Source organism: Lynx rufus, unplaced genomic scaffold (assembly GCF_022079265.1).
Source record: "Lynx rufus isolate CCGP_SWC_20201006 ecotype Redwood Valley unplaced genomic scaffold, mLynRuf1.p SCAF_16, whole genome shotgun sequence".
NCBI lineage: Eukaryota > Metazoa > Chordata > Mammalia > Carnivora > Felidae > Lynx > Lynx rufus.
This window is the reverse complement of record NW_025814830.1, coordinates 4,580,460-4,594,690: the sequence shown is the minus strand read 5'-3', so window position 1 is coordinate 4,594,690 and position 14,231 is coordinate 4,580,460. Positions and strand designations below refer to the sequence as shown.

The window sequence follows — 14,231 nt, the reverse complement described above, 5'->3', positions numbered from 1 at the left end:
GTAGCTCATGAGTTCCAAGTCCTGCATCAGGCTCTGTGCTGACAGTGCAGAGAGTGCTTGAGATCTTCTCTATCCCTCTCTCTCTCTGTCCCTCCCCCACTCTGTCTCTCTCAAAATAATAAACTTAAAAAATAAAAATAAAATTTTTAGACTCATATATGATTACCATGTCCCATTGGCAAGTGATTAATATCCTTTCCATCTTAGCTGAAACCCCATTTCCCACGTTTCCCTTGGCTAAAGGCCAATCCCTAGACAAAGCAAGTTTAGTAATCTAGATCTGAATTTGCCATGACAAGGATAGGGCAGGAACTCTAGGCTGGACATTTGGCTCTCAAAAGAATGGAAGACTTTTGGGAAAAAGACATTTATAGAAAAAAAAAATCGCTGACATCCAGGACTTAGTCCTGGTGGACTGATTTATTGACCAACAACATTACTCCTCCAGCTTCCTTCCAGGAGCTGGACAGATCAGTCAAGAAGCAGATTTGATAGACATGACAAATAGTGAATATCATGGGCGTGTGTATATACTGAGGAAGGGGATGGGGAAAACACAGTGACAGTGGTAACCAGGAAGGATGGGGTCTGAGAGGGGGATGCAAAGTCAGGCCCCATGTGTCCACCAAATTATGCCTCTACTTTTGGGAATAATAGCAGTTCTGTGTCTGGGGACATCAACAGTTGCAAGTTGGTATGAGCTGCCTCTTATGCTATTTCCAGGAATGTGTGATGTCAAGTCAAATGAATGAAGTTAGGCAATCATACAACAGGTTGATCAGCAACTTGATTATCACCTCGCAGGATTTCCTAGTTTTGGACCTCTTTAACGGGCATTGGCTGGATGAAGGGTAAGGATTTGGAAGATACCATAGGCTTACCCTGGCTTGTGGGATTGAAGGGAATCCTGTGGGTGAGGCAGTATGCAAAATATGTGTGGATGGGGAGGATAACAGTGAGAAAAAGGGCAATCGTTACAAGAAGCCCCAATGATGGGTATTGGTGAAGCACCTCTTTTGACTGTGGAAAGATGGGAAAGGGGTTCAGAACATCAAAGTTCCCAGAAAAATGAGGACTATAGAAGGGAAGGGTGGGATAGGAACCAGGGCAGATGACCAATGAGTCTTCAGGGAGTCAGAGAATGAGACGATAGCATCTTTAGGCCATGAGTGGATTGAAAGATCTGGCCCCCACTCTCTAGCAAGGTCTAGTGTCTAGGGAAAGAAGCTCACACTGAGTCCCAGGCCACATAGGTGATAGTCTTCAGAGACAGATGAATCAGAGTAATCACAAACAGGGCTAGCAGCACAACGGGACAGAGAAAGCACCACAGCCAATGGATGGGAGAGATGAGGGGTCCCCACATGATCGCCAAGTCTTCAAGGAACCTGGGAGGAAGGGCCACAAGACTGTGGGAGGCCTAGTCAGGCCTCACCCAGCCTTGGGGGTGGAGGGCAGCCCAACCTTAGCATCTTTCAAATATTCTACTTCATCTCCCAAACTCTGCCGCAGCTCAAGACTCATCCTCTCTTATCTTCTCCCTAGTCAGTCTTGCATCGCGACCCAAGAAAAATTTTCAAACATTTCTCTACTGCTCAAAATTGTTCATGGGTACCTAATGCCCTTGGGATAAAGGCCAAGTCCCTTTCATTCATTCCATGAATATGAAAATGTTTATGATGTGTGAGGGACTCTTCTACATGCTGGGTATCCATACTAACCAGCTCAGACTGGAAAAGGCAGCAACACTTGACCCTCGGGGGGAAATTTTCTTAGTTTCTTCAAGCCCATGTATCCAACTCCTTTATTGCATGTTCTCAATTGCAATAAATATCCAAGTGGGGTCTTTTGGCCACGAAGGCCCTTCTCTTTGTCTTTTCTTTGGAATATTGCAATAGCACCCAACTATTCTCCTTGCTTCACTCCTGACTCCTCATAGTCTATACTCCACACAGCAGTCATAGGTATTTTTTTAAATAAATCTGACGATGTCACTCCCCTGCTCAAAACCTTCCAATGCCTCCTCTCGTGCTGCAGAAAAAAAACTAAGTACTGCTATAGCTTAGAAGGTCTTCCTTGATCTCCTGTTATCTCTCTGGAACATTCTACTCCAACCTCTCCGATCTCCTTGCTCCTCAAAAATTCCAGGCATGATGCTTCCTCTTGCCTTGGTACTCAGTGTTTCCTCTACTTGGAACACTTCCTCAAAATCATGTCTCCTTCCTTCACTTCCTTCAGGAGTCTGCTCAAATGTCACCTTATCAGAGAGGCCTTCCCTGCAATCCAACCTAAATTAGCACCCACACATACTCCCATTCTTGATCATTTTACTTTACCTTTTGATTTTCTCCTGTCAGTTGTCACCACCTGACATTTTTTTTAATATTTTTTTTCAACGTTTATTTATTTTTGGGACAGAGAGAGACAGAGCATGAACGGGGGAGGGGCAGAGAGAGAGGGAGACACAGAATTGGAAACAGGCTCCAGGCTCTGGGCCATCAGCCCAGAGCCTGACGCGGGGCTCGAACTCCCGGACCGCGAGATCGTGACCTGGCTGAAGTCGGACGCTTAACCGACTGCGCCACCCAGGCGCCCCTGATTTTTATTCGTTCATCTGGTTACTGCCTGTCACCAGCACTAGAATATAAATTCCTTGAGGACAGGGATGCTTGTTTTATTCAATAACCTTGGTGATTAAAACAGTGCTTGGCACATATTAAGCACTCAAGAAATATGTTAAATGAATGAATAAACATGTTTCTCCGAAGGCCCTGAGGTTGAGTCCCTGCATCACTCTAGCTGGGTGACAACAGAAGCAACCAGAAAGGGGTCAACCTTCCCTATAGACCCAAGCTATCACCTCCTGGCCCCACAGGCCCAGCCCACAGCCATGTTTTCAAATATGATGATGATGGGGGCGCCTGGGTGGCGCAGTCGGTTAAGCGTCCGACTTCAGCCAGGTCACGATCTCGCGGTCGGGAGTTCAAGCCCTGCGTCAGGCTCTGGGCTGATGGCTCAGAGCCTGGAGCCTGTTTCCGATTCTGTGTCTCCCTCTCTCTCTGCCCCTCCCCCGTTCATGCTCTGTCTCTCTCTGTCCCAAAAATAAATAAACATTGAAAAAAAAATTAAAAAAAAAATATGATGATGATGATGATGATGATGATGATGGGGAGGACTGTTCAGTATTCATTCAGCAGGCTGATGAAGTAGATGCTTGAAGGTCGAGTGAAGAAGAAGCCACACAGGAACATGAGCCCAAAGACAACCACTGGAGGGAACACTGGATGGGATCATGGTCAGAAGTCTAGTTGGGTGACAAGGGCTAAGCATAGGTTATAGACCTGAGCTGGGTAAGAGTCTCAGATAAATCAGGGCCATTGGTAGGAGTAGGGCATTGGTCAGAGTACCGGTAGGCTGTTTTGTGTATTTCCTGAAAGAAGAAAAGGTGTCCTGGAGTGGTGTTAGGACGCCCTGCATGATCCCTACCATGGTGCTCAGCCCCAGTGTCAGCAAAAACAGGAAGAGGATAGACCAGCAGACAGACCCAGGAATGAATGACATGGTTTCAACGAAGGCCATGAATGCAAGGCTTGGGCCCTCCTTAACCTGTTGAGGGGAGAGAGGGTAGGAGTTAAAGTATCCTTGGACTTAACAAAAAAATACAGACAAGGATACTATCTACCTTCCCTGGAAAACTCCCTAAAAGCTGTGGGTCGCTGAGAAAATCAGATCTCCAAGCTGACCCTCTGACATGGAAAACCAGTCTACCTGGCATTACCCGTGGAGGGCATTCTGCAAGTTCTAGTTCTCTGCATCATCTGGGCTGCAGGTTATCCTGGTGCTTCTGGGATGTTTTTCTGGTGCTAGCAAAAGCTGAAATTTCTGTTTCACAAAAGGCTTTGAGTAACTCCACGCCCTGCTCACCTACTTTTACTGACCTTCAAAAACTGCTTCTCTAAGTTGCAGTCACTCAAGTGGCTGAGGACAATGCTCTTGATGTGCTGGAGAAGGCTGTCCAGCCAGGAGTCAAGGCAGAGTAGGGCTATCAACCAGATTGGAAGGGGGCTGGGCCTCAAGAGGGAACTTCCCTACGGTTATCAGCTTCTCAAGCATTTCAGCATTCCTGGGGGTAAGGAGTTGAATCACACAGGACCATTTGGCCCCTCAGGAGATCACCTCCTTTTCCCTTATCTTCTAGATAAGGAAGGGCACCACTAACCTAGCATTATTGATCCAGGCATGGTAGAGCCTGAGGCGAAACCTAGAAGGTACACACCTCCAGGATCATGAATTTATGTGAGCCTGGAGAACTTACCATGGGGGAAGCCCAGGAGGAGTGTTTTGCATTATCTTCACAGGAACTCTGGGATATCTGCTGCAGTGACGGGTGTCTTATTCACCACCTACCTCTTCCCTTGCTCTCTTCTTAACTAGTGGGTAAAAGGCAATCTTCTAGGCTTTGCATTACTGAATGTCAGGAAGCACCATTTACTTAGATTACCATGTACATAATGCTGCCCTGGAGGTGAGCTAGTGAGAGAAACTGCTTGGACTTTTTCATCTGAATCCTGTTGACCTATTTACCTTATCTTCCTCCCATGATCCTCTGAACATTTTATGCTCTAATCACGCTTAACTACTTACCATTTCAGGGCTGGCCATGCTCTTTCATGCCCAAGACCACCCTCACCCCACTACCATTCTTCACTTGACCAATTTCTACAGATCGTTAAAAATCCAATTCATTGCTCTACACGAACTGCAGTAGAAAGCTTGACACAACTTACTGCTAAGAGCAAAATGCAAGGTGCAGGGAACTAAGTATAGTTTGATCACATTTTAGAAAACAAAATACTGTGTCCTTTTGGTAATAGGCAAGCTAAATATTTGGATCAACCTTCTCACTGTAAATAAGTTAAAAATCTGAAAAATATTTTTAATCTTCTTAATTAAAATATTGAAAAAATGAGAAATTATTATACAAAAATTGAAGTGCACACAAAAACAGTGGGGAAAGGGGACTTCCAAAGCAACTTGTTCCCAAAGGTAAAAGCCAAATACAGCACTGTACCCCTAGTTTCCAATTTTATGACTTTTAAGAAATAAAAGGAGAATGAGGGTCAGATATAAAGCACCAGAGCCTGCACAAAGTAAGAATCAGACCAGAAGGTCTTCCCCTAATCTCGCAATTCAAAGGGCTACTACACCTTCAGTATAAAAATGAACCAGAAGCTTGCACTCAACCCTTCCACAAGACAGGGAATGCCAAAGAAGGCTGCTTCAGAAATGATCAGAACAAAGGGAAATGTTTTAAAGTTGCTGACATGGGGTGCCTAAGTGGCTCAGTCGGTTAAGCACTCGACTCTTGATTTTGGCTCAGGTCATGGTCTCACAGTTCATGGGTTCGAGCCCCATGTTAGCCTCTTCACTGACAGCATGGAGACTGCTTGGGATTTTCTCTCTCTCTCTCTCTCTCTGCCCCTCCCCTAATCACTTACTTTCTCTCTCTCTAAATAAATAAACATTAAAAAATAAAACTCCGAAAAATAAAAAATAAATAAATAAATAAAACTCTGGGGGGCGCCGGGGTGACTCAGTCATGTAAGCGTCCCACTTTGGCTCAGGTCATGATCTCATAGTCTGTGAGTTCAAGCCCCTGTGTCGGGCTCTGTGCTGACATCACGGAGCCTGGAGCCTGCTTCAGAGTCTGTGAAGATTCTCTCCAGCTCATTCATTCTCTCTATCTCAAAAATAAATAAACATTAAAATTTTTTTAAAAATAAAGTTCTTGACATGTCATAACCAAGTCAGTCCTAGGTTGGATGTGCAGCCCAAATATTTGATCCTGGTTGTCTCAAGAACTCAAGCCAAGAACTGAGTTTCAAGTAGTCTCTTTCTAATGTCCCTATGCATCAGGTAGAAACAAAAGTCCTATTTATAGGAATATACCTTCATCCTAGGCCTTAAGAATTCCTACAAATAATGGTCAAATAAATAGGACAAAGAGACAATTAAGTACACAAAAAGACGACACCATGAGCAATAACCATCAGAAACAACATAGTAAAAATTGACCTAAAGTTACTTCCAAATATTAGAATTGTTGAAGATTATATTTGCTGTGCTTAAATAATAAAAGACAAGCTTGGAAGTATTTCAAAGGAAAAAGAGTATCTTTTCATGTGTCTGTTAGCCATCTGGATGTCTTCTTTGGAAAAGTGTCTATTCATGTCTTCTGCCCATTTAACTAGGTTGTTTGTTTTTTGGGTGTTGAGTTTGATAAGTTCTTTATAGATTTTGGATACTAACTCTTTATCAGATGGGCTAGATGGGTGATAGGTATTAAGGAGGGCACTTGTTGGGGCACAGGGTGGCTCAAGTCAGTGAAGTGTCTGACTCTCGATTTCAGCTCAGGTCATGATCTCACAGTTCACGGGTTCGAGCCCCACGTCGAGCTTTGTGCTGACAGCTCGGACCCTGGAGCCTGCTTCGGATGCTGTGTCTCCCTCTCTCTCTGTCCCTCCCCAGCTCACTCTCTCTCTCTCTCAAAAATAAACATTAAAAATTTTTTTAAAATCAAACTGAAAACTAAACATTAAAAAATCTTGAAAGAGGCAGAGAAAAATGATACACTACATATTCAGCAACAGCAATCTCAAAGACTACAAATTCCTCATCAGAAATGGAGCCCAACAGCAAACAGTACATTTTTTTAAAGTTTATTCATTTATTTTGAGAGAGAGAGTGAATGTGTGAGTAGGAGAGGGGCAAAGAGAGAGGGAGAGAGAATCCCAAGCAGGATCCGCACTGCCAGTGGCAGAGCCCAGTGTGGGGCTCAAACTCACAAACTGTGAGATCATGACCTGAGTTGAAGTCAGATGCTTAACTGACTGAGCCCCCCAGATGCCCCTGAAGTATTAATTCTAAACAGACTGTAGAAAGTTAAGTGCACACTTTTGTTGGGTTGTCCTCTTAGTGTGTTTTAGGAGTTCTTTACATATTCTGAATATAAATGTATAGAACATATAAATTTCTCCAATACTGGGACATGCATTTTCATTATCTTCACGGGTATCTTTCAAAGAGAAAATGGTTTGACTTTTTATGGTGTCCAGTTATTGACTGTAACAAGGCCTTACATACTAAGGAGTGAAGAGAACTCTAAAGAATAGATGGGGCGCCTGGGTGGCGCAGTCGGTTAAGCGTCCGACTTCAGCCAGGTCACGATCTCGCGGTCCGTGAGTTCGAGCCCCGCGTCGGGCTCTGGGCTGATGGCTCAGAGCCTGGAGCCTGTTTCCGATTCTGTGTCTCCCTCTCTCTCTGCCCCTCCCCCGTTCATGCTCTGTCTCTCTCTGTCCCAAAAATAAATAAACGTTGAAAAAAAAAAATTAAAAAAAAAAAAAAAGAATAGAGGACCACTGATCTACAGGACGGCAGGCACTACCACCAGGCCTTAGATCATCTAAGAAAAAAATTGACATGGAAAAGTGATTCCCAGGATATAGTGTTAAATGAAAAAAGGATAAAAACTAACTTCTGCATAAGAAAGAAGGGTAAAAAGGGGGGCCTGGGTGGCTCAGTCGGTTAAGCATCCGACTTTGGCTCAGGTCATGATCTCGCAGTTGTGAGTTCGAGTCCTGCATCAGGCTCTGTGCTGACAGCTCGGAGACTGGAGCCTGCTTCCGAGTCTGTGTCTCCCTCTCTCTCTGCCCCTCCCCCATTCGTTCTCTCTCTCTCTCTCTCTCTCTCAAGAATAAACATTTAAAACAATTTCCTTTAGGGGCGCCTGGGTGGCGCAGTCGGTTAAGCGTCCGACTTCAGCCAGGTCACGATCTCGCGGTCCGTGAGTTCGAGCCCCGCGTCGGGCTCTGGGCTGATGGCTCAGAGCCTGGAGCCTGTTTCCGATTCTGTGTCTCCCTCTCTCTCTGCCCCTCCCCCGTTCATGCTCTGTCTCTCTCTGTCCCAAAAATAAATAAACGCTGAAAAAAAAAAAAAAATTTAAAACAATTTCCTTTAAAAAATTTTTTTTTAACGTTTATTTATTTTTGAGACAGAGAGAGACAGAGCATGAACGGGGGAGGGGCAGAGAGAGGGAGACACAGAATCTGAAACAGGCTCCAGGCTCTGAGCTGTCAGCACAAAGCCCGACGCAGGGCTCGAACTCACGGACCGTGAGATCATGACCTGAGCCCAAGTCGGACGCTTAACCAACCAAGCCACCCAGGCGCCCCAAAACAATTTCCTTTTAAATAAAAAGAAGGGTAAATAAAAATATATACATCTTTCTCTTTGTTTTTACAAACACACACAGGAAGGATAAATAAAAACATAATGAGATCGGTTTACCTATAAGGGATGGATGAGAAATGGGTTGAAGTGCTGGTGAAATTTCTGAGTGTCCCTTTGTATAATTTTCTCTTTTGAAACCATATTAATGTTTCACATTAAAATAAACGTTTGAGGGACATTAAAATTCCATATAAACAGAAACAAATGAACATAACTGTATTTCAAGTAAGTGACAATCATACTGAATGAAGGAAAAAGAACTAACCCAAGTAATTTAAAAAAAAAATTTTTTTTAACGTTTATTTATTTTTGAGACAGAGAGAGACAGAGCATGAACGGGGGAGGGTCAGAGAGAGAGGGAGACACAGAATCTGAAACAGGCTCCAGGCTCTGAGCTGTCAGCACAGAGCCCAACGTGGGGCTTGAACTCACGGACCGTGAGATCATGACCTGAGCTGAAGTCGGCCGCTCAACCGACTGAGCCACCCAGGCGCCCCTAACCCAAGTAATTTTGAACACAGCATTTTAACTATAAAATTCAGGATAAAGACAAAAAGTTGTCAACAAATACTGAACTTTGGGATTAGTATGTTTGTTTCCGCAATGGAATGAGCTAGCAATTCTGTAACTATTTGCTGTGCATTCTAGCATGGAGATTAAGCAAGTGTGTGTGTGTGTGTGTGTGTGTGTGTGTGTGTGTGTGTGTGTGTGTGTTTGTGTGTGTGTGTATGACAGTGAGCCCAGCAACAAGAGATAGAAAGACCATTACAATCCTAATAATACTGTGGAAGGAAAGACCATTACAATCCTAAATACTGTGGAAGGTAACCTGGCATTATCCACTGAAGCTATACGTGGGGTAGAAACATGACCATAGTATTTTGCAGTTCCTCCCATCAAGAGGTAAAGGCTGTTTCTCCACCCCTCAAATCTGGGGTGGCTTTGTGACTTCCTTTGACTAAAGAAATGTAGCAGCAACGACAATGAGAGTATTCCCATGCTTAGGCTTCAAGACACTTTGCTGATTCCACCTAGGTTCTCTGTGAGCTGTCATATGAGGAAGCCCAAGCTAGCCACACAGAGAGGCCTCCCGGAAACAGCAGGCCTTGCGGACCCACCAGCTGACCAGAGCGCTCAAGCGAGCCCTGTCAACACCGCACACAGCAAAGCGGTGCAATCCCAGCTGGGCCCAGCTGAATGCAGACATGCGAGTTAACCCATGCAAGCCCAATAGAAGAACTTGCCAGCCAACCCATAGCATCTTAAGAAAAAATAAATCATTCTTGGTTTCAGCCATTTACTTTCGGAGTGATTTGTCACACGGTAACATAGAACTCGGCATCAACAATCTCACTCATAGATATATACCCTACACACGTAAGCACATGTGTAGTACATCAGGAACACGTGTAAGAATGTTTAGAACAGCATTGTTTTAATAGCCCAAAACTGGAAAGACTCTAAATGGTCAATAGTATAATGGATAAATAAATTGTGGAATGTTCACATACTGGAACATTATACAGCATTAAAAGCACAGACTATATGGATGAATCTTATGAACACACATTGAAATGAAAGAAGTAAAACACAAAAGAATACAAAGAGAATGTATATGTAAATGAACAAATTAAACTATATAAATGGACACGTTAAACTATATTGTACTTAGATATGCATACGTAGATAATAAAATATAAAAAAAAAAAAAAAACAAAGAACTAATTACCATAAAAGCCAGGACAGTGGGTGTGAGGAAAGAGTTTATAATTAGAGATACACAGAGATCTTCTATGGGTCATTCTAGTTGTTAACATGGGTGCTGTTTATTTTATAGTTATTTATTCTGCATATGTTGTTTTATGTGTGTTTCTATATGTAGGTAATACCTCATAATAAAATGTTTTTTAAACATTAAAAAATACCATTACACTCCCACCAGACTGGCAAAAATTTTAAAGTGTGACCAAGTGTAATCAAACGTGCAGAAAGTGGGATATGCAGAATTCTCACACATCATAAGCCATTTTGGTAATGAGACAACACACAGTAAGACTAAAGGTGTGGGCACCCTACCCAGCAATTCCATTCCTAAGTATATACCCCAGAGGACTCTTGCACATAAGCACATGAATATTCCCAGGTTAATTCTAGAAGAAAAAAGTGCTTATTTACATGGATTAGGATAGGGACAAATTCAGCTTAGGTTTGCCTCCTCTAGGAGTCCTTCTCTGACTAGCCCAGTCAGAATTAAAGGCTCTGTCTTCTATACTCCCCATCACCCCTGTTATTAGTTATCATGAGTCTGTGACTGTCTGATTATGCAATTCCCCCACCTCCTCCCTCTGAAAACTGAAAACTCAGTGAAAGCAAGAACTGTGGTCTGATTCACCTGTCCACATCTCTGTGGTACACAAAGAGTTCTTTCTAAATGTCTGATGAGTGTTTTTGAAACTAATGCCTAAAGAATGAAAAACAAGGGGTGAGCAGACAATAAAAAATCTCTTTCTGAGAGTCCTTTTGGGGTTTAAGTGCGACAGATTGACAGAAATCCCTAAACTTAGGAGTTGAAAGTTAAGAGTGAAAACATTCAGCAAGTGGAAAGTTCTCCATATAGGTGTGCTCTTAGATGGTATCTGAGACCAGAGTAATCTTGAATGTTTGCCACTTTTAGCCTATCTCTGTGGTGGTACTCTGAAGTGGATGGCTGGCAATCTCTGAGTTTGAAGATTTCTAGGGCCAGAAAGAGGCTCTGGACAAAATATTACATGACAGAGATTCTACTGTCTCTGTGTTTTGCTCCACGGGACAGTAGAAACTTGCAAGTGCACCTGATGTTGCCAGCTGTGGACAGGAGTCTCTGTAGCATGTTGAAAGTCAGGGTCTTTAGGTTTTGTAGTTCCCTGGTGCTGGCACCCTCAACTAAGGGGCTGGCCTTACTTCTCACTGCAGCGGTGCATGATGACTGTGGCCCAAAAGCCCAGGACACAGAAGTAAAAAGAGGTGACCAGCAGCATGCTAAGCAGGTTGACCAGAGTCACAACGAAGGCATCAATGAGACAGTTGCTGGATGGGTACATGTGCGAGGATAAGGAGACAAGGCCAAAGCCTAGACACAAGGCAAACAAGACCCGGTTCCCTACTTCATGCCATACATCCATGTTGCACATAGTTGATATCTAAAAGGGGGAAGACAAGTACAAGGTGAAATGTCAAAGAAGGAGAGGAGAACCTTAGCAAGTATGGGGGGAAGGACATGGGGTAATAAGGGGGAAAGCATGCCCTAAAAATAGACAATAGGAGTCTGCCAAGGCCCGGTAGCAGAGTGAGGAAGATGTACTTTACCTCGGAAAGCATCAAATACTGAAGGCCAAATACTGCCCCTTAGAGCAGTAGACACAGATGAGGAAACTGAGGACAATGCAATAAGAGACTGGTACCAAGACATACATTACCTGAATTGAGAATGGGACATATCAGCAAGCCTGTACCAGTGAGGGGTCAACCAACAATCAACAGGGATCAAAAGTTCTGAGTCAGAAGTGAGGAGGAGACAGTTTTCAGCAAGGGTCAAGGGCTGGTGGGAGCAAAAGGCCAGAAGGAGCAAGACATTAGGAGATCAGTGATAACAGTATTAGATGAGGTCTAAGGCATCCGAGAATGTCAATGGTGGCTTACATTTCCAGAGAACTTGAGCCCATTAATAATGAAAGCGCTAACAAGATACCAGGACACCAATAAGAACAATTTCAGACTGAAGACTGGTGACCCACCATCCTCAATTCTGTCTGAGGCCTTCAAGGTCAGCAGGTACCAGAAGTACATGGAAGGTGTTGTCCTTCAGGATCTGGGAGGACCTGTCTTTGGACATGCCTACTAGATAGGATGATCCCTCCCTTTTCTTTAGCCTTTCTCCCACTTCCTCCATCTCTTTCTCCCTCCCATTTCTTCTTCTTTCTAAGATTTTCCTCTTATTTACCCTCCTCACTCCTTTCTCCTCTTCCAAATTCCCTTCCAGCTGTTTTCCCCATCTCCTCCTCTCTCACTTCTTCCTCACCAAATTCACTGGAGTTCATCAATAAGGGACAGTTCTCCCATGGAACTGGAAACTGGAAGGACTGGGCCAAGTAGGACAGGATGCAGGCATTGACCACATTCAAGTATAAGTTGGTGATGAAGCACACCTGAGGGCCACAAAGGAGGTGGCTAGGGAGGAAGAATGAGAACAGGAAAAAAGAGGGGATTAGAGAGAGAGGACTGGGAACTGAAGAGACTTGACCTGTGGAAGTGAAGTCATGGGACCCATCCCAGGACAAGGGTCAGGGTAGGAGTGGGGTGTAAAGGGCAGGCCGGGGCAGCCCAGGACTCCTCACCATGAAGCTGGTATACCCCACACCACCAATCCAGGGGCTGATGACCTTCCATACACCAATGCTGCCCTGACGCATTCTCTGACCAGCTGCCATCTCCAGGAATAGAAGAGGAACCCCGATCAAGAACAGCACGTGGATACAGAAGATGAGAAAACTGCCTGTGCAAGGGAGTCAGGAGGGCTCTGAGAACCACCTGGCTTTTCAGTGCCTAAACTTCTTTGGGGGTCCGGGAAAACACATTCCCCCACCCCGTGACCTCCCTCAGGGCCACAGGCATCAGGGCTCAACTGTTTCCACATCCCTCATAGTCCCAGGTACCTCTTCACCCCTAGTTTCTGTAAGACCCAGATGCCTAGTTTCCACCCCCACCCTGGACCACCATCCTTATATTCTGATACCCTGTACCCCTACCCTCTTATGATCCTAAGTGTTCAGGCACCTGACTCCTATCCTGCTCAGAGTACCAAATTTCCAGCCTCTACAGATCTCAGAAACCCTGGAGTTTGAAGCCTCTTGTGGATCCATGATTCCTGGTCCCCAAACTTACAACCTCCATTGTGAGGTCATAGGAAGAAAACATGCCAGAGATCACTCATCCTCATGGAGTAGCCTACCTGAGTCAGGATGTACTCAACCTTATTGGACCAGCATGGACGGTTAAAAAAGGCCTCTCTCTTTTCCTTCTCTGCAACCTGCCCCTTACCACATAAGGGTTTCTGGGTCAGGGTAGCTGCCACTCTTTTTTTTTTTTTTTTTTTTTTTTTTTTTACGTTTATTCATCTTTGAGAGACAGAGAGAGAGACAGAGCATGAGGGGGGAAGGGGTAGAGAGAGAGAGAGACAAAGAATCCGAAGCAGGCTCCAGGCTCTGAGCTGTCAGCACAGAGCCTGACACGGGGCTTGAACTCATGAACTGCAAGATCTTGACCTGAACCGAAGTCAGACGCTCAACCGACTGAGCCACCCAGGTGCCCCGGTAGCTGCCACTTCCAATGCAGAGATGTGCCTGGACTGGCTAGCTCTGTACTTGGCCTCACAAGCCTGCATCTCCCAGGCCTAAGCCTTTGCCACCTGGGCCTCCAAAGCCTGGGACTCTGAAAGCCGGACCATCGCAGGCCAGGGAGCCATGCCCTTATCTTCCCAAGATTGTCTTTCTTGGGCACTCTCAGAAAGTTCTGTCTCAGTAGAGATGGCTTTTGCCAGTAAAGATGTGGAATCCTGGGCCTCTACCTTCATTCTAGGCAGACTCCCTGGAGCAGCTCCAGCTTTTTCAATGGGGTGTTCACCTTCCTGAACAGACCTTAAGGACACCACAACCTACATTTAGATTTGAGAGTCAAAACATATAAAAATCTCTATATAAGTTTTACCTCTTAGAAATATTTCAGTACAAGGGAGAAGGGTAGAGATAGCCAAGCTAACAGTTGGGAATCGCACTCAAAGGGCTTCTAAAAACATTGAGGTATACTCCCTATGGAGAGAAGTACCATTTATAGTGGGTTTTTGAATCAATGAAACAAACTTCAGGGTGCCTGGCTGGCTCAGTCAGAAGAGCATGTGACTCTTGGTC

The 14,231-nt window shown here is 44.5% G+C and overlaps 1 protein-coding gene across 1 annotated transcript; it reads right to left on the bottom strand.

Moving 5' to 3' along the window:
- Nucleotides 1–1,228: 1,228 nt before the first annotated feature.
- Nucleotides 1,229–13,771, bottom strand: SLC6A16 (solute carrier family 6 member 16). Its single transcript, XM_053722185.1, is given in 14 exon segments — nt 1,229–1,388; nt 2,861–2,914; nt 3,163–3,268; nt 3,408–3,606; nt 3,939–4,035; nt 4,037–4,123; nt 11,230–11,468; nt 11,635–11,690; nt 11,693–11,744; nt 11,968–12,146; nt 12,347–12,473; nt 12,663–12,820; nt 13,210–13,354; nt 13,733–13,771. Coding segments are annotated over 14 exon segments (1,698 nt in total).
- Nucleotides 13,772–14,231: the final 460 nt, after the last annotated feature.